The sequence below is a fragment of the Emys orbicularis genome, chromosome 1 (assembly GCF_028017835.1).
Source record: "Emys orbicularis isolate rEmyOrb1 chromosome 1, rEmyOrb1.hap1, whole genome shotgun sequence".
Classification (NCBI taxonomy): domain Eukaryota; kingdom Metazoa; phylum Chordata; order Testudines; family Emydidae; genus Emys; species Emys orbicularis.
Genome location: NC_088683.1, coordinates 30847404 through 30868139, shown reverse-complemented (window position 1 = coordinate 30868139; position 20736 = coordinate 30847404). Strand labels below are relative to the sequence as shown.

At 42.0% G+C, this 20736-nt stretch overlaps 1 protein-coding gene across 1 annotated transcript in view; it reads right to left on the bottom strand.

The window, feature by feature from the left end:
* Nucleotides 1–20736, bottom strand: part of PRKAR2B (protein kinase cAMP-dependent type II regulatory subunit beta) — a 159123-nt gene that overhangs the window by 28933 nt on the left and 109454 nt on the right. The window contains exons 4-5 of the mRNA XM_065419895.1: nt 11590–11642; nt 10116–10199 (exon numbers count right to left, since the gene is read on the bottom strand). Coding sequence (XP_065275967.1) covers nt 10116–10199; nt 11590–11642 — 137 coding nt within the window. The remainder of the gene's footprint in view (nt 1–10115; nt 10200–11589; nt 11643–20736) is intronic.

Sequence of the window (20736 nt, the reverse complement as noted above, 5' to 3'; positions counted from 1 at the left end):
CTCTGTATTTGGCACTGGTGCAATTGCTGCTGGAATACTGAATCCAGATCTGGTGTCCACAATTCAAGAAGGATGCTGATAAATTGGTGAGGATTGAGAAAAGCCATGAGAATGATTAATGGATTAACAGTGATTAACATGCCTTGTACTGATTGAGCTCCTTGATACTAGCCATTTAGCTTAACAAAGAGATGATTAAGGGGTGATCATGATTACAGTCTATATGCACCTATAAGGGATACAAATATTTAATAATGGGCTCTTCAATCTAGCAGAGAAAGGTATAACCAATGTCTGAAAGTTGAAGCTAAACAAATTCAGACTGGAAATAAGGCATAAATTTTTAACAGTGAGAGTAATTAACCATTGAAACAATTTACAAGGTTCATGGTGGATTCTCCATCACTTACAATTTTTATATCAAGACTGGATGTTTTTCTGAAAGATATGATCTAGCAATTATTTTGGGGGAAGTTTTATGGCCTGTGTTATACTGGAAATCAGACAGATGATTATACTCGTCCCTTCTGGCCTTACAATCTGAATCGTTGCTTTTAAATATTTCCTAAAAATAAAGGAAATTCCCAGATAAAAATGTATTTAAAATAGATTAAGAGCTGAATAGATATTAATTAAATAAAAACATTATTAGCCACCAAAAACTCCCTTCTTCCCATCCACAATACCTCATCTATAATCACAAACCTCTCCTTGCATACTGTCATACAAATCTCAGAATTACCATCTCATAGCCAGATCATCCTTCATTCACCACGTTGTTCACAATAAAACATTCATACATCTCGCCATCTAATCACTTACAGTACAGGAAAAAATTCAATTCAGGTAGTCTTAAATGAAGTAACATTTCACTGGCAGTTTTGCAGAAACAAAAAAATTACTACAATAAAAATAGGTAAAAAAAAGTCTAGTTGAATAATATAGAAAGCATCACAAGAGTGGCACAGAATAGTTACAAAGTAGAGTTTAAGATACCTAAAAATTTCACATAGCACGAAGTTCTTTGTCTGACCTATTTTATATAATATATGATATGAAGTTATTCAACATCAGTGTAGAAAGCTGGGAGGAGCACGCAGAATCCCATCCAATTTGGAGGGAATATCTGGCACCGGGTACAGCTGAACATGAAGCAGCTTTGATCCAGAGGATGGATGCAAAGCGAGAAAGACGAAAGCAATGTGCTGTAATCATGGACTCTAACTCAGACAACACATGGATCTGTGAAATCTGTGTTGCTCTTGAATTGGGCTAGTCTGCTGCCGTGGGCAACAGGGGGACCCCCGCAGCTCCCCGTCTGCCATGGCGGCAGGAGGACCCCCACAGCTCCCCGCCCCCATTTTATATACACAAAACAATTAAGCGTAAACTCTATGCCCTTATAGCCCTCTTGGGACTTTAAGGTTCACATGTCAAAGGCCTCTATTACCCATTTGTTTCTTATTACCGATGACAGAGCACTTTAATCCAGTCCAAAATTGTTAGCTCCCTCCTGTAACATCTGCTTATAAGCAAAACAAAAGATATTCCTTTTTCAATACCAATTGCAGCTGACTCATACTCCTAAATATGCTTGAATATTAATTAATATTCTCCTTAAGTAACCCTCTTAAGCACATAGTTTACCTTTGTTCCCGGATACCTGCAACGGCCTCTCAAATAACCGCACATCTCCACCAAGCAGGCTTAATGATACTTCAAACATCTTTGAAGTCAACCTGTGTAAGCAAGCCAAACTGGTTGGCTCCTCCCAGCACTTTCCAACACTGACTGTGTAAACCAAGGGTAGGCAACCTATGGCACGCGTGCCGAAGGCGGCACGTGAGCTGATTTTCAGTGGCACTCACACTGCCCGGGTCCTGGCCACTGGTCCGGGGGGGCTCTGCATTTTAATTTAATTTTAAATGAAGCTTCTTAAGCATTTTAAAAACCTTATTTACTTTACATACAACAATAGTTTAGTTATATATTATAGACTTATAGAAAGAGACCTTCTAAAAATGTTAAAATGTATTACTGGCACGCAAAACCTTAAATTAGAGTGAATAAATGAAGACTCGGCACACCACTTCTGAAAGAAGCAACAGAGGGTCTTCTGAAAGGTTGCCGACCCCTGGTGTAAACTAATACTTGTTTCACCTCAGAACAATGGCAAAATGTTATTTAGATAAAGAACAGCAGCAGTGATGTGCTACAAATATATATTTTAACAAGGGTCTTCACCAAAGTTGTCGCTGTAGTTGCATACCAACAGTACTTGCAGACAGAATGAGCTAATGTAACTATTCATTTGCTTTCTCATTTCATCAGAAATGCTCTTCCAGAACTTTATACAAGGAAGAGACACCAGCAGTTGGCAAAGAAACATATTAAACTACACTTTGCTGGCAGTTATACTTTGTTTCTGAAAAATGTTGGCATAATACAGCGTTCACTCTGTGTAATTTAAAGTTAGGGGTGGAGTGACTGTGATGCTGGCAGACCAGGTGTCAGCTACTGCCAAGGCTGTAGGCATCATCTGAGCACTGACAAATGCATAGCTGGAATCCAGACCAGCTCACCTGTATGTTAATATTGTTCAAGATAGCTGCTGAATCTGTAAAGACATGGTTAGTTTTTAGACTTTATACAATTCTTGTAAGATGCTATATGCATTAATCTTACTTATGTCTGTATCCCACGTTATAAGGAATAATGTACGTTTTACTTTATAACTGTCAAAAGGCCTGCTCTGAACTTGTGAACTCAGGCAGGAGGAGTGATTCCCTCACCCATCAAGGAGGACTGTCAGAACTAAGTGGGCCATTGTGAGGCATCACGATACAAAGACTTTGCTAATTGTCCCTACACAAGCTATATGAGGAAGTGCTTGTCAAGAGGGAAATAAAGATAGCTGACATGAATATTTTTCATCTCTTTGCTGTTTGGACTCTGGCAGGGCTGGAGCCAGGGAAAAAAAGCAGATCCCCAGGGTCAAGCTGGGTTAGCCCTAAAAGACATTCAGAGCTGACAGACTATCATCTCTCTGTCACCTTTTGGAATCATAGGCTGTAACTTATTTGTGTACAGATGTTGCCTGCTCTAACCTGTAAATAAATCATTTATTTTTCCTAGTTACTAAATCCTTAGTTAGTTTACTATAGGATTGGCTAAAAGTGTTGTCTTTGGTGTGAAATTTAAGGTACACATTGACCTGAAGTAAGTGACTGGTCTCTTGGGACTGGGAGCAATATTTTTAATGTTTTGTGATCTTTGTTATAAGTGACGATTTATCACAAAGTCCAGCTTGCCCAAGTGACTTGTGTGCCCATGGGGGACTGTCTGTGATTCCATGGTCAGACTGTTATAATACTTCAGGAATTCACATTTGTTACTGGGTTGCTGAAATACAATTACAGAACATACCACCAGTTTTGGGTGTCCAGACAGCATGACAGTGACAATGTCATGAGGGTGTAGGAATTTTTTGTTTTTTGAATATTTGCAATTTAATATAATCCAGTCCACTCCTAAAGTAAAATGTGCATATATAATGAGCTTAGTCATCCCTGACAGAGATAATATAATTATATCCAGGAAGGGATAAACTACATCACTGGCATGGAAATCCTCGTGACCTTCCTTGCATTTTGGTAGCAACAGAATTTTAACAAGGAGCTCCTGGAAGACCCAAACAGCCCCCTACAGCACAACACTGAATGTCATGTCAAAGAGGCATATCTGGTGCATTTTGACATCAAACAGCCTAATAAATTTAATATAAAATAAGTCATACATGTAAATAAAGCTAACTGTGTAACAGGATACATGCCCTTCAGACATTCACCCAGTCTATACAAAGTGGCTGCAGATATCAAAGCATTATACCTGTATGCGTGTAAAATTAAATGCCCAAAATCTTGGTTAACACAAAAGGAAGTTTGCCCACTGGTGCCTAGTGTCCTTCCAGAATGTGAAGGGCAGCTAAACTTAAACCTCTGAACACCAGGAAAGGAAGAGTTAAAGTAATGCAAATTTAAACTTCAGAAAAACAGGAAATAAAGTAACAGAGGGTCCTGTGGCACCTTTAAGACTAACAGAAGTATTGGGAGCATAAGCGTTCGTGGGTAAGAACCTCACTTCTTGCATCTGAAGAAGTGAGGTTCTTACCCATGAAAGCTTATGCTCCCAATACTTCTGTTAGTCTTAAAGGTGCCACAGGACCCTCTGTTGCTTTTTACAGATTCAGACTAACACGGCTACCCCTCTGATACAGAAAATAAAGTGTTACAGTACAGGCCATCTCCACAATGCAGCTTAAGCTCTGCCCTCTGGAGCTGGCAATAGCCACTGAGAATGGTTCAGTAAGGGGGCTGCCATAATAAGTAGACATGAGGAAGTTCTAAGAGAATGTACTACTATTTGTATTGTGATCCACAGCTGCCTTTACTGTTAGGTGTAGCTGTATTTGAATGGTGGGGGGATCAGTTGGAGCAGTTCTCACTGTGATATGACAAGAGTAGGCCAGGTGTAGTCAGTTATGCCAGACCTAAACCTCAGTTTTGCCTTAGCAAAGAGAAATTTTTACACTTTGCCCTACAGGGTTCATGTAGTCTGTTCCTAAAGTGTTCTATAGTATCTGGAAGGGCAGAATGCTAGCATGTGCATTCGGGGTCAGCCAAGGCATCGTTCAGAAGGTAGAATTAAGGTTGTCATGTGGGAAAGGGGGTATACCTTAACTTTGTATTTTCTGTTTTTTTGAGGACAGATTACTAAGGGACAAAGTGATAAACAATTCAAGGTGGTTGTTGGCATTCATGGAGCAGCTGCAGATGGTGGAGTGATGCTTCTGGGCCCAAGAAATGAGCACTGACTGGTGGGATTGAATTGTAATGCAGGCTTGGGATGACAAGCAATGGCTGCAGAAATTTCGGACGGGAAAGGCCACATTTCTGGATTTGTGTGCTGAGCTCACCCCAGCCCTCCTGCATATGGACACCAGAATGAATGAGAGCTGCACTGATGGTTCAAAAGCCAGTGGCAGTTGCAGTGTTGAAGCTTAGATGGAAATCATTTTGGAGTTGGAAAATCCAGTGAGGCCATTGTCATGCCAGCATGTAGGGTCATTAATCCTGCTACACAGGAGCGTGATTGTCCTGCACATGGCAGATATTGTGGACTAATATATAGCTATGGGGTTCCCAAACTGTAGTGGGGTGATAGACAGCATGCACATTCCTATTTTGGCCCCAGCCCACCTTGCTACAGAATACATCAACAGAAGGGGCTACTTTTCTATGGTTATACATGCAGTGGTCGATCACCAGGGACACTTCATTGATATCAATGTGGGCTGGTCAGGGAAGGAGCATGATGCTCACGCCTTTAAGGACACAGGAGTGTTCAGGAAGCAGCAAGCAGAGAACATTTTTTCCCAACTTGCGGATTACCATTGGTGATGTTGAAGTGCCAATAGTGATCTTGGGGGCTCAGCCTACACCTTCCTCATGAAGCTGTACCCTGGCCACCTTGACAGAGCCAAGGAAAGATTCAACAACTCACTCAGCAGATGAGAATGACTGTTGAATGTGCTTTTGCAAATTAAAGTGATGCTGGTGGTGTTTACTCACTAGATTAGAACTCAGTGAGAAAAAAATATCCCAATGGTTATAGCTGCCTGCTGTGTCCCGCATAATATCTGTGAGGCAAAAGCAGAAAAGTTGCCACCGGGGTGGAAGTGGAGCAGCTGTCTGTTGAGTTTGAACAGCCAGACACAAGGGCCATTAGAGTTCATTGCAGAGCTATGCGGCTGAGGGAGGCCTTAAAAGAGCACTTTAAAGGTCACCCACAGTAATGTGCTGTGCTGGACAGTGATCTGTCTGGCCCTGAAATTTTGGGAGTTGTTAGGAATTGTGTAGTGCTTGGTGTATATTTATGAATATCACACAGTCTTTTAATGAACCTATGAATTATGCAGTGCTTCCTATACATTCATAATTATTACACTGTGGTTTTAACTGCACTAATGAGTTCTGTGGTGGTGTTGTATTACAAGTAAGATGTGCTTTGAGTAGCACTAGGCATTCTGTAGTATACGTTATGAAGTAATAAAGATTATTTTTTTCCAAAATATAAACATTTATTGCCCACCAAAAACAGTGCAAAACAATAATGTGCAATTAAAAACCAGTGTAGTGCAAACTTATAAAATCAATTAAGAGAACAGAACTTGAAAAGTAGAACGGTACTGTCCATTTAAATCCATTTCTGCCAAACATACACCAGCCAGGGCTCTCACAAGTCAGTGTATGTGAAACTGTGGTTCCCTTACTGTCCCACAGTGTGGAGCGGTAGGGGTAAGGATGTGGTCCATGATGCCATGTGGAATGTTAGGGAGTATAGAGAGCTGCTGAAATGGAGTTCTCCATTGATTGCAGAGGGAGGCGAGCCCACAACTGTTGGACCTGTACATCAACAAGAGTGCAGCACTTGAGTTTGCTGCCTGAGAAGCCCCATTATGTCCTGGTGCATCTTCCTCTCCTTTTCCTGCTGGGACTTCTGTGCCTTTCTCCTCTCCACTTTTTCTTTCTCAGGGCTGTCTCCTCTATTCATCTTCCAGGCCCCCTGTTCATGGTCTAGTGCAGCACTGTCTTGTAGGATCTCAGGGAACATGTCCTCCCTACCCCGCTCACCCCGCTTCTTTCTTCTCATCAGGGTTAGGCAGTTCCACAGGTGTGGTGAGGGCACTCCTCAAGGCCACAACAGCAGCAAGTACAGATAAAACAGACAGATGTATCATTGTATTCACAGTCCCAATAAAAAGCAAAAGTTAAGTTTCAGAATTCCCTTCCCTTATTCCCATAAGAGTTTGAAGCAAGACACGTCTGCACAGCAACACTCTCCAGCCACAGCCATGATGTGTATGGCCTGCCGGAGTGTGGGAGGGATAAGGAGGGAACTGTTCAGTTGCATAAAACAATAAACTTAAACCCCTATTTCCATGAGTATGAGTACATGGCAATGGCTCTAAATATTGGCACTATTTTCCACAGGCTGTGGTGATTTTCGCTGATATCTCAGTCCCAAGGGTAACAAAGGCACAGAGAACACAGCTGCTGGTGGTGTCCTGAAGCCATCCAGGCCCATATGCCACTAGCCTGTTTACTGCAAAGATGCCTGCCGAAGTCATTACAGACTGGCATGGAAAATCGTGCTACCACAGAGGAAGAAATAAGGCTAACATCCCTCTGAATCCTCCCTAAAAGTTTCATCGAGATCTCTCAGGAGGATACAAGGGACATTACTATGTACATGAACAAACTGCTCTGCAGTCCCATCCCCACCTAACCCTACAGGGGAATGAAAAGCAGATAACTAACTCTGTTGTTGTACCTCTACCACTTCTCATACAAGTAAAACAATGAAAAGTAAGTATCTGAGTCCTGCTAACTTGGGGTTGAACCAGGGCCCACCTTCATGTTTAGCACTATTTAAAAAAAAAAAGCATGCACACACTTACCTGAAATTCCTTCCCCTGGATCAGGCTTGTCCATGCTCAGTTGGCGGGACTGAGTAGACTGTGGTAGAGTCTTGACAACCCTCCCCCTGCCCCTGTATCCCGTCTCCGCAGAGCAGGGGAAAGGGGACAGCCTGGCTCAGGAGAACTCAGAGCTGCTGTGGTCTGAGGTCTGAACGGTGGGTGAGTGAGTGCCTTTCTTAAAGAGACAGTGCACGGTTTCTGAGACTTCCCCAGCAGCCAGCTCACACAGTCTCTGTCTGTCTGTCTCTCTCCTCCTCCTAGGGTGACCAGACATCCCGATTTTATCGGGACTGTCCCGATATTTGCTTCTTTGTCCCGCGTCCCGACGAATGTTTGGTCGGGACACTGGACAAACAAGAAATTTTGCCCTCCCGGAGGGACTCTCGCCCCCCCCCCCCCCCCCGCCCCGGCTCCGCCCCTTCCTTCCCCCATTGGCTCCCTCCCCAAATCCCTGCCCTGGCCCCGCCTCTTCCCCAACCACGCAGCATTCCTCCTCCCTCCCAGGCTTGCAGCTGCATGGCGGCGCAAGCCTGGAGGGAGTGGGTGGCGGCGGTGCCTGGATCCTGGAGCTGGTGAGTCAGCTCCAGCACCCGGGCACCGGGCGGGCAAAGAGGGGCTGGCAAGGGAGGGAGACGGGGGGGGGCTCAGCTCTGAGCCCCCCGCTGCGCCAGAGGGCTCCTGCCCGGGCCGCTGCACACGAGGGCCGGGGCCGGGAGCGCAGCTTGGAGACAGCGCGGTGGGTCCGGGTGGGGGCAGCGCAGAGCGGGCAGGGGCTGGGTGGGCGGCGCAGGGGCATGGGCCAAATCCCCGCTGCTGCCAGGGAGCCCCACGCCTCTCCCTCCCGCTCGCGGCTGCAGCTCCTTCCCAGCGGGACGCGCCCCCCGGCCCGCCCCAGGCACATGCGGCGCGCATCCAGCAGCTCCTTCCCGGCGGGAGGGAGACTAGGCGCGGGGGACTCGCGCCGCATGTGGCCGGGGCGGCAGGCGGCGAGTCCCACCGGGAAGGAGCCGCAGCCGCGAGTGGGAGGGAGAGGCGCGGGGCTCCCCAGCAGCAGCGGGGATTCGGCCCGCGCCGCCCACCTGGCCCCTGCCCGCTCCATGCTGCCCCCGCCCGGACCCACCGCGCGCCGCATATGCCCGTGGCGGGCCGGGGGGCGGGAGGCTCCGGGGGAGGGCAGCGCGCACGGCCGGGGCCTGCTAATGCCCCCGGCTCCTTTGAAACTCCCTTTTTTTTTTTTTGCTCCGCCCCCCCCCCCTTTTTTTTTGCTCCCCCCCGGTCTGTAGCTGTTCCTGCACATCCTCTTCTCCCCACAGGCCCAGGAGATCCAACACCTCCTGTCTACTTTAGGCAGGAGCGTATCTGGAGTGTGTAGATGGCCTGGTGAACTGCACGCAACAAGGGAGAGCTGCTAGGTGTGCTTGTCAAACTGGGCAATCAGGAAAAGGCATTTCAAAAATACATGGGCATTTTAAAAGGGCAGGAGGTGCTTCCACTCTCCATGACCCCTGTCCAGTGTAGTTTGCAATTGTGATCAGAGTGGTCAGTGTCAGGCATTGTGGAAGAGCTGCTGGAGGACTGTTAGGGTTGAATGTAGACCCTGTGTAATCTATGTCACACTGCATCAACCACGGCTCAATGCCATTCAGGGAGGTGGCATCACTGCTGCTGTAACATGGCGCTTACATTGGTAGGAGACAAATTTGAGTGCGGACACTTGCATAACTAGGTCATTACAAGGCAACTCATGACAACCTAACTTTGTAGCTTAGACCAAGCCTGAGATTGTATACTGTTTGCGGCAGGGACCTTATGAGGTTTCTGAGAGGCATTTAACACACTTTTGGATGATATAAAACAAACAACATCAGAAGTAACTTTCTTAAAGTTTTGCAATTAATTGATGTGCATTTACATGTATCAACACTTTTTAATCTCTTAAAACAGTTTTTAAATAAGCCTCTGAAAGGGCAAAACATTTTACAATCATGTTAATGTATTTCACTTTCACCCAATATCAGTGTTATGTTACTTGGTACTAAAGGAAAGAACTGTGCTGTATACACCTCACAAATTTTCATAATACTTTTCCTTTTGTGAAATGTGCATCTATACAGCTTACAAAAAGCTCAAGACAAGCAGCAGCAAATCTATTATTACCTTACAACAGGGCTAGGCAACCTATGGCACACGTGCCAAAGGCGGCACACGAGCTGATTTTCAGTGGCACTCACACTGCCTGGGTCTTGGCCACCGGTCCGGGGGACTCTGCATTTTTATTTAATTTTAAATGAAGCTTCTTAAACATTTTAAAAACCTTATTTACTTTACATACAACAGTAGTTTAGTTATATATTATAGACTGATAGAGACTTTCTAAAAACGTTAAAATGTATTACGGGCACGCGAAACCTTACATTAGAGTGAATAAATGAAGAGTCGGCACACCACTTCTGAAAGGTTGCCGATCCCTGCCTTACAAGATGCAAGTTTGTTGCAAGAATGTTTATATCAAACTCTAACTGAATTCAATCTTATTGACACTACTAAATATTGCTCACTGTAAAGAATCTCTTACCGGATCTAGGTTCTTAAAAAGAAGAATGTCCTTGCAAGCCTCTTGCAATCTGTTTCGTTGATCATCTGTTTTGGGGTAAATAATCTGAAAGATATAATAGAAATTCCTGGTTTAATTTTCTTTTCTCAATGCAGAACCTTAAAAATGATCATCATAAAAGAGCACATAGCTGAAACTCTGAACTAACCCTGCTAACAAAGTTTATATAATAGTATGACACCCTTGGCAGCATTCTTGCCTCAAAACCCTAAGGACTTGGGTACATATTCAATAAAGACATTACACCACAGCAGTGCTTAATTTGTAAGGAAAGAGGTGCCAAGGCTCAAGCAATTTTTTACGTTCATAACTGATGCACCAAGCCCAGAGATGCCAGAACTATGAACAGCCAAGCCTATGGGTGCCAGGGATTTAGCACTGCATCACAGTATTAGGGAGAGCAGCACTAATCTGTTTGTGCTTATCCAGCCACTATACCATTAACATCCAATTCATTTTTGCAAACCCTCATGGGATACCTTGAGAGTTCAAATTTTGTTATCTAAAACAACTTACTATTGTTCTCAGTTTGTTTTTCAAACATATTGGGGTGATATGTAACACCAAAGTCATGTGTCCCGTTGGAAATGTTTTTTATTTGCCATGAGTATTTCCCATATCATTTCCCAACACTTTGTACATCAGAGCTGGGTTAATTTACATCAGAATTTTCACACAGTAAATAACAAACTGCATAGCATCCAAGCTAGGTACAGATATACTAAATTAGAAAAGAAGACCAACCCATCCCAATTTAGTAACTTGATTGGCAACCAAATTGTTTGTTTTGTTCACAGTCTTAAGAAGGTGTAATGAAGCATCATAGCTATAACATCATATGTAAGGTATCACTTTTAAATTACTTTTAAAATATTGCAATCAACTGATATGGGGCACAGCTTCAAAAATTGCCTCAAAATCATACTTGCACTACTTTATCCTCAAAGTAAATGCAATACCTTTGAAGGGGTGACTTACTGAGTTGTTAAAAATATTAGTTTTGTTAATCCAAACAAATAACTATTGCATTTCTAAATTAGAAAATAGCTATGCAATTTTATCTTTTCCCCCCTGGAAAGATATTGATACTGCTGCAAAATTATAAGGTTATTTAGTGACTACTTTAAGAGCATAGGGCCCTTTGGGCAAATATATCATTGAACAAGAAAGGTCTCATCAAAAAACTAGGTATCACAGGGGAGATCACTCAAAACATTTTTTAATATTTTTTAAAATTGGGCCCTACACAGGGACCTAGTATAGGAATTAAAGGGATGACAGTTCTTTGGAACAAAGTCTCATACACTATCAAAGAATACTGAAAAAGAATAGTTACATTGGTTCCATAACTACTATCATCAGTGACCTCTTTTTTTTTTTTTTTTCTAATGTCTGAAAACTGAGAGGTAAGCATTTCAACCAATGAGTTACATACCCTTGACTCGGTGTCGTCCTCTTCTTCATCAGGATTGTAAGCTTCTGCACATACTAAAACAAAACAAAAATGAAGAGTTTAAGCTGATTCTCAAAAGGCAACATATTCTATAAGCATTTACAGAAATAATAATAGGAAACACACCACGTGCAATACTGAATTGTAGTAACTGATAATTTCTCTCTATTCTTTTCCTGTTAAGGGCTACTATTTCATGAAGCATATTATTGTTGTTAAATATTTATATTACACTAGTGTCCAGAGATCCAAACCAGGTGTGGAGCTCCACTGTGCTAGGCACCCTACAAACTGCCTACAATGTCCATTTTATAAAACTTTACAGTTTCAATAATTTAACGAGCCCAATACAACTCTCTATGGAATCAACGGAAAGCCTCCTGCTGATTTTACTACAGTTGGATTGGGTCCAAAGTAAATGGAAATATGCCCATAAAAAGGAAACTTTAAATCTGTTGAACAACTACAGTATTGTATCTCTAAATAAACAAAATATTCTTATAAACAGTGTTATGGTAGCTGTAGTAGTTCAGTGATGACTGAGTCAGGTTTTAGGGTAACCTATTTACTTAAAAATAACTCAAAGTAAACAGTAGTGATATGCTGTAAATCTAGCATGGCTGTATGCTCTGTCTCATACTCTGCAACTGGTTTCTGTCTGTCTGTGTGTGAGAGAGTTAGAGTGTCAAGAGGAAGCATAGTGCAGCACTGCATAGTGTCTTGCAGCATAGACAGTATAGCGCACTTCCCATTTCCCCCCGACCTCCAGTTCTCTACACTAACAGATTTTAACAAAAACATTTATTTAACTTGATATCTTTTATGTTATTATCACAGTATCAACAGGTCTCAGTCAGTCTTTTCAGACGTTTTAACAGCCTTCTAGATCTATTGAGAAGAAAACTGAATTTAGGCTTATCTATGTTTTAAATAATCTTTTTAGTCTCTTCACACAACCGGAAGCTGGATCAATCCATTAAGGTATTTTTGTCCTTTTAGTGTATCTGTTCTCCCTTCACTCTTCCTTGATATATGTTCATTCTCACTCTGTCTCATTCTTAGGTCATTAGCAGGTTCCTTCAAAAAATGGTTTCCATTTTCCATCATAACTGACTACTGATGATGTGACGTTTCTTTAATAACTGTAGTTTGTTCTGGCCAATGCAGAATCTATGGTTTATTAATTGATAAAGGCCTTGTTCTTCTGTTATAATTTTGATCTGTCAATCTTTTTGCCAGGACTAGAGAGTTATCCGTCTTCCTTTGGTTAGGTCTTATATCTTGTAATTGAGATATGTATATGTTTATTTTATAACTGTTCAGCCAGTGGTTTTCAACATTGCAGAAGCATTGCTCTGTAGTTGAATGGCACTAAATGTGCAATTTCTTTTCCATCAATTGCTTATTTGAGCTACTTCTTCACTCTATAGACTCCGCAATCTACTAATTCATTTGCTTGTGGGTATTTCAAGACGAGATATTCTATGCTGAAATTCATAAATTTTATACTCTATTCTTGAGCTGTGGTCCATTGCGTTATTATAGTCCTTGAAATGTCATGATGTGCAAACATGGTTTTAACATTCCTGAACACAGTTGATGCTGTGGTATCATAAAGTGTCACTACTGAAAAGTTGCTAGAAAGTTGCTCCATTATGATCAGGAGATCATGTTTTCCCAATACAAACAAATCAGCTCTGACTATGTCCTATGGGATTACAGGTTGCCCATGCAGTGTTAAAGGTTCTCTATGTTGTGCATTTCTGAACTCCAGACAAGTTACACACTTCCTCACTATTACTCCAATACAACTATTAATCTGTGATCAGAATACACTTCTAGAGCTCTTTTTTGACCAAGTCATACCTAGGTATCTTTCATTCCATTCATGGCTGATAGCTTGTATTACTTTTCCTTTCTAGCTCATCCCACATTCCTGGTTAAAAAGCACATGAAGCTTTTATCATACTCACATTCACTGCTACTGCTCACTCCAGATCATCATTTTATGTAATAGTCACCATCATTAGCCATTCTATTCTACAAAGCATCCCTAGTTTCATGTGATACAGTATAGTATGTATAATTATATCATGCGAGTACTAAAAGGAAACATAATATAGACAGCCACCATTTTCCCCCACAGCTTAGTTTGACAAAGTAAAACTGTTATTTAAATCTTCCAATTGTGTACCATCTTGTATCACTAAGCTCATTCACTGAGATGGACATTCGAACACACAGAACCCTGAATAAATCAAAAAGGCTAGGATTAAAGAAAAATTCCAAAGAAAAATATGAATTACTAAAGTGTATTACATTACCAATACCACACATGCTGGGAATTGCACACAAGTGAAATATATTGCCTTGCCAGGAGGAGGATTTGGGCTTTGTAAATTATGGTTCATCCATTCATTCAAGGTGAAATCCAGAAAGTATTTCACTGATCGCTATATACAGTATGTTCTATCTTATAAAAACAAATGGAAATAAAATTACTTCAGAAATGAATCAATTTCTAAATTAAAATAAATATATAGCTCACTTACACTCAGAACATAGAAAAGGTAATATATATACCATTTATATGGTAGCTATCCATCCTCTTGCTATACTGAAAAATTAAGAGGACTTCAATAACTAAATAATTAATGAGACAGTATGTAATTCATTACACTAAACATATGGAGAAAGAAAAGTCAACATGCTTTCACCATTGGTAAGCACTACATTTATGCATACTTTGCATACACAAGAAAATATTATTAGAAAGAGATCATGGTGTATCACGCTGATCATTTTAAATAATTTTTCTACTCCACACTGAGAGTAGGGAATATACTTCCTTTATAGTTTACATTTAATCCTTGCAATATTTATTATCAGTTTCTGACTTCCACTTTGTCAAGTTTGGATTTTTTTTAATGTACACACACACACACACACAAACACACACACACACACACACACCCCATTCTCTTTACATACTTTGTCTTTAATCTGTTCAGAAATATGTGGTTAATTGCAGCTCACAGTACTACAAACAATTTATTTACTGATTCTAGACATTTTGGTACAAGAATTAGTTACAATAAAATTAATTGCACAGGAAAGTCTCTTAAAATTATATCCTCATTATGGAATAAAAACTGTAACAGTAACCATTAAAGCATATTTCACACTTCCAAAAGTTCATTAGTGTAATGGAAGAGCTATCACTTACTAAAGGAATCACTCAGTTTCTTGTATCAAATGACTATCAAGAAATAACTCTATAAGATAAAGGTTGAGTAGTGTTATGTAACATGTATTTAAGGCAGCAACATTATCATATAAAAGGTTCCAACTGATTACTGGTGTATAACAGCACTTAGTGATCCAAGACTCCTCGCACAAGGTAGTGTGTGTACAGACACCATGGGCAGTGGCCTTGGAATGCAGTTATAGTCAGAAAGAACAGCAACGTCGATTTAGCAGGTCTGGTGAAGACACGATAAGTTGATGGCAGAGCACTTTCCTGTCGACTTCAGTACTCCACCTCTCCTAGAGGCAGACGCTAAGTCAAAGGGACAGCGTCTCCCGTCGACATAGCACAGTGTAGATACCGCTTTAAGTCAATGTAAGTTACATCACTCGGGGGGGGGGGTGATTTTTCCATATGCAGCCCACAATGTGTAATAAGTTGAGAATCACTGACTTTTATACTATTATTCCTGGGGAAATTCTGCACCACTGCACATGGGCAGAATTCATGTGCCACACAGATTTTTTTTTTTTAAAGCAGAAAATACATTCTGCCAGAAAGGTGCTGCAATTATGTTTTTCACCCACCAGGGGCCACTGTGATGTCACAACAGAGCAGCTGCTCCCAGGCGGGAGCAGACCAGCTGCGGATAGGGAAGAGAAAGAGGCTGCCTTCCTCACAGTGCCCTGCCTGTGGGGCCAGGTCAGGAGGAATGGGATGGGGGGGGGGAGATCGACAGTGTGGGGCACATGGGGCTATTCAGAAAGACTAGTGGGGGAACAGACTGGGGCAGGAGCTGAATGGGAGTGGGGGTGCAGGAACATATGGGGACGGGGCAGATGTGTCTGACTGAATGTGAGAGGCTAGGGATCAGTTAGGGTCTGCATGGGGGAGGCTCCCTAACAATCTCTCTCTGCTCAAAAAAAAAACCCCTGTTCCATACTTCTCCCACCCACATCCAACAGCCCTCAAAGTTCACCCTCAGACTCCTTCCCAGCAATGATTTCCCTCTCCCTCAGCTCATCCATTACCTCCGACACCCCCAAGTCTTTGCACTGCTTCTGGAGGGTATGGTAAATAAGTTTCTGTTTTATAGTTTCAATGAATTATTACTCAGAATTCTGTATTAATATGCTTTGTAAAGTGTCTATTTGTCAAAAACCATTTCCTGAATCTTTTTTGTGGTCTGTATTGTTACAGACATAGTTGCTGACACGTATTTTGAAATAAATTACTAAAATAATTGAAACTGGCCTGATTATATTGTGTTATTTTGACAAATAAAATATCCAGAATTTTAAAATATTTGTTCAGAATTTTTAATTTTTTGGCATAGAATTCCCCCAGGAATAATACTATATACCATAAAATGGTTGAAATAATTGAAAGCCAAAAAGTATTAAAATATTGACAGTTGATTTTTACTGAACTATCACGTGGGTGTCAAAAGCTTTGGTGGCGCAATAAGATTGCAAGAGATGGACATAAATTGTATATACAACCAGGGCACCTTAAGATGGAGCAAAGTGGTGCTTGATTTGCAAATAGGTCATGTCTCTTTGGGATTTGCCACAATCATGATTTAATGAACAATGTAAATGTTCATAACAAACTATTTAGATGATTTCCACTATATTTAATGACCAAATATATTACAATAAATAGAACAGAAAACTAATCTAACCACTTACTACAAAACTACTACAGCCAAAATTTTCAAGCCTAAGTAAGAGTGATCTGATTTTCAGAGATGCTAAGCACCCACAATTGACTCAAGAGAGAGTTAGCAATGGAAATATCCACAACTGAAAAGGATGTCAGGAGTGGAGAGAGTGAGAAAATGGTAAATATTGTTACATTAATGAGGAAGTAGAAATTGACATTCACATTAATAACCAAAGCAACCATGTGGTTTTCTGTTGCACCTATCCTTGCTTCCCCTTAAATCCACAAGTGCTTCCTATCAACTCTACTCATGTCATGTCTTAACCTAGACTGTAAAATATCTGGAGCGTAGCAAATTGTTTTTTGTTGTTAAACCAGATGTTGTGTGTGTGTGTGTGTGTGTGTGTGTGTGTACACACATGTGCTGTATCCACATAAAACAATAGGATTTAATGAGAGACTGGATATAGGGGACGTGATAGAACAGGCATGGCCAAACCACAGCTTGTGAACCGCATGCAACTCTCTTTTACGGTTAAAGTGCAGTCCACAGAGCCCCCCACACTCCCCTCTTTTCCGCCTACCAGACTGGCGGGGGGAAGCTTCGGGCGTCTGACCTGCGGCAGGCTGGTGGGACTAAGGGCTTTAGCCCCATGAGGGGGGCGGGGTGTTGAGGCAGAAGCCACGCACCCTGGTGGGCGCCACCCTGCATAGCAGAAGCCCCGCGCCCCAGCAGGCTCCGCCCCGCAGGGCAGGTGTCTTGCGGCTCTTGAACATTTGAAGATTATTGTATGCAGCTCGGATGGTCAGAAAGTTTGGCCACCCTTGTGACAGAAGATTAAAAGAGGACACTGAGTTTACAAACCTGACAGACAGTAAGGACAGTGAACTTAAGAGAAAGAAAAAGAAGTGGAGGACAAGTAGTGGAAGATAAAAAAATTGTTTTTGGAGAGAACATGTGTGAGATCATGGCAAGAGAATCAAGAAATGTCAGAGGCAGTAAGATGCATGACAGGCTACCTGGAACTAAAGTAACTTTGGGAATTATTTGCATAAAAGGGACAGCTAGAACTAAGAGAGCAGATGAAGTCACCAAGAACATGTAGCGGTAGAAGAAAAGATCAAGAAAAAACCTTACAGGATTCTGACAAGCAGGGGGAGAGAACAGGCAGATGATGCACTAAAGATGCTAAATGAAGGAGCAGTCAGCAAGGTAGGAAAAGAACCTAGAAAGCACAGGAGTCACAGAAGTCGAGAAAAGAAAGAAAATAGCTAACAGTAGAACTAAGTCAGCAAACAGGTCAACAATTAGGACAAGTGCCATTTTAACTTATCTAGAAGGATTTTTGAGACAAAAGGGAAGCAGTAGTTAGGGAGGCTAGAGGGACTGAAAGAAATTGAGTTTTTTGTTGTTGTTTTTTAAATCCAACACAACCGAATGCTTGAAAGCTGAAGGAAGTAGTCAGAGGACAGAAAGTGGCTAAAGGTATGGATGAAGGTAGCTGCCAAGGATGACAGGAGATGAAAAGTGATGGGTTCAAGGGAACAGAGATCAGATGCAGATGATAAAAGGAGGCCTCATAGTCAGAGACCAATGTGAAGAATGAGCAAGTTGGAAAATGGGAAGGAAGGAGATGATGAGAGAACTTGCCAACTATTATCAAATTTTGTTTTTGTGGTAAGAGAGGGTTAAGGAGGCAGGGACTGTGTAAGAATCATAGAATATCAGGGTTGGAAGGGACCTCAGGAGGTCATCTAGTCCAACCTCCTGCTCAAAGCAGGACCAATCTCCAGACAGATTTTTACCTGAGTTCCCTAACTGGCCCCCTCAAGGACTGAACTCAAAACCCTGGGTTTAGCAGGCCAATGCTCAAACCACTGAGCTATCTGAAGTTTGAGAGATAACTAAGGCTGATCTGAGCAAGGAAGCCTGCAATGAATATGGAGCTGCTCTGTAATATTTATGAATAATGTATGTTGGCTTGGTTATTGGGACGGTGATTTCTGCATGAGTATTTTGTTTTAAGCATTTCTCATCAAGACAGGAAGGAGAAGATAGGTCAAGATGGTCACCTATCAGTTGCCACTTCAGAGTTGTTTGGGACAACCCCAGAACTATTGGCTTTATAACAACTCTGGCTCAGTCTCTTACCAGCCTGCTTAAATGTTTTGACCCGGTAAAGACAAAAGTCCACCAACACTTGAATAAGCCTCATTCAAAACAAAGAAGATGGATTTACAAGCACACTCTCCTGGAGGTATGGGGAGAAGCAGACTGAAAAAGACCGTCAGACGCAGGTATCCATGGGGAACGTCAGAAGAAGATAGGCCTCCCTAGGTGGCCATTACGGGAAGGGAGAACATTATGTAAGACAGATATGTTCAGGGGGTTTGTTGTTTTAAAATAATTTGTTCTTTAATGCTTTGTTCAGACTACTAAATAAAATACTCTGATTTAAGAAGGCTGTTGGTCACTATATCCCTGGTTTCAGGTTCCTGAAAGGAAGAAATGCAGGTGCTTCAAAATCCAGTCAGACCCTCAGGGAGGCAAGCAGTTGGTATTGTGACAATGTCAGGCCGGATGGTTGCAAGAGAGTCCTGGAAGGCCGATATATTAGCCCTAGAATGTTAAAGGCCCTTTTTCCTACAAGCTGAGAAGGGGTTACCTCAGGTCAATTACAGACAGCTGAATCCAATTAAGGGCTGCCTGAGGCCTTTAAAAACCCCCTTCTCTGGGGAAAGGAAGGGGGGGAGAGAGAGAGAGAGAGAGAGAGAGAGAGAGAGAGAGAGGGGGAGAAAGAAAGAAAGAAAGACAAGCAAGCTGCTGCCAGGCTAGTAGCAACAGGGAAATAAACTACTTCAGGGTGAGAGGCTGTGCCCCTTCCCATAGCGGAGATAGTCAAAACTGAGTGCCTGCTAGGGGAAGGACTGACACCCCAAGGCAACCAACAGGACGACACCTGTCCCCAGCAAGGGGGGCAATGAAAGGTACCCGCCTGGGTTTTTGTTTGAGACTGTTTCCCTTTTTTTTTTTTTTTTTTTTTTGGTGGGGAAATCACCCTTCGACCGACCCTCAGGCCTACCCTGAAAATAAACCAAGGGAGCACAGAAGGGGGAAGGCAAACCCTGCCTGAGTGGGGCTCATTACCCACGCCCACCATTGCCTGAGAGGGAAGCGCTAAGGCTGGCGAGAGAAAAGAGGTGCCTTGCCACAGATATAGAAGGTACAGTAGTCAGGTCCCGGTCTAAGAGGGGAAGTCTTGTGTGATTCCACCCTGTGACAAGTAAGGAGCTAACACCTATGGGCCTGCACTCACAAAATACAGAAAGGAGGCAAGGTGCAGCTAGCCATGTAACCATGACAAACCCATTAACAATAAAAGGAATAATATGTGTGCACTTCTTTGGAATAGAATGGAACCTCTTATTTGGGGAGGAAGAAGGGTGAAAAAAGAATACATTTATAAGAAAGCTTGCAATGCATGATTGTTTATATTTTATTATAGGTGGCTCTGGTAGCAAGACCTCTAGTTAAATTTGCCTAATACTTTTCATTATAATATTAATTTGCTTTAATGTACTTAAAACTTGATTAAATTGTGGGCATTGTTTAAGACAGTAATTTGTGTGTTTTGTACCTTAAATTGTTTACAATTAGTTTTGCACTGGTATTTTGGCCCTTCTATGTCTCATACTGCTCCACAAGCATTTCTCTGCCCAATTTAGCAACACCATTGATAGATTCCAGACAATGTCATCCATGTTTTCCTCATGTGGGAGGATGGGAACCATTATTCAGAGCAGGGGTTCCGAGCCTGTTTTATATCACAACACCATTCCTATATAGCTAGGACTAAGCAACATGCAAAAGGAGAGGGTGGTCACCATCGCTAAAAGAGCGTCACAACACTGAAGTTCAGCAATCTTGAAATACAGCAGCAAGGATAGAGGAGTGTAAGTGAGTGGTAGACACCACTGATTTGGTCGACAGTGTATGCTCTCTACACACATGCACCTCACACATCATTTTAAAGCTTATTATGTCCATTTTAACAATGAAGTATGATGTGGAACTATCAAATGGTTCCATTACCCCAGAAAAAGTGATAAACAATGACACCATCAACACATTAAAATGACCACTTTGAAATATCTGCATTTGTTTCTAGTCGCTTAATGACTATGTGTTATTTCAAGACATAAAATTGGATTTCTTT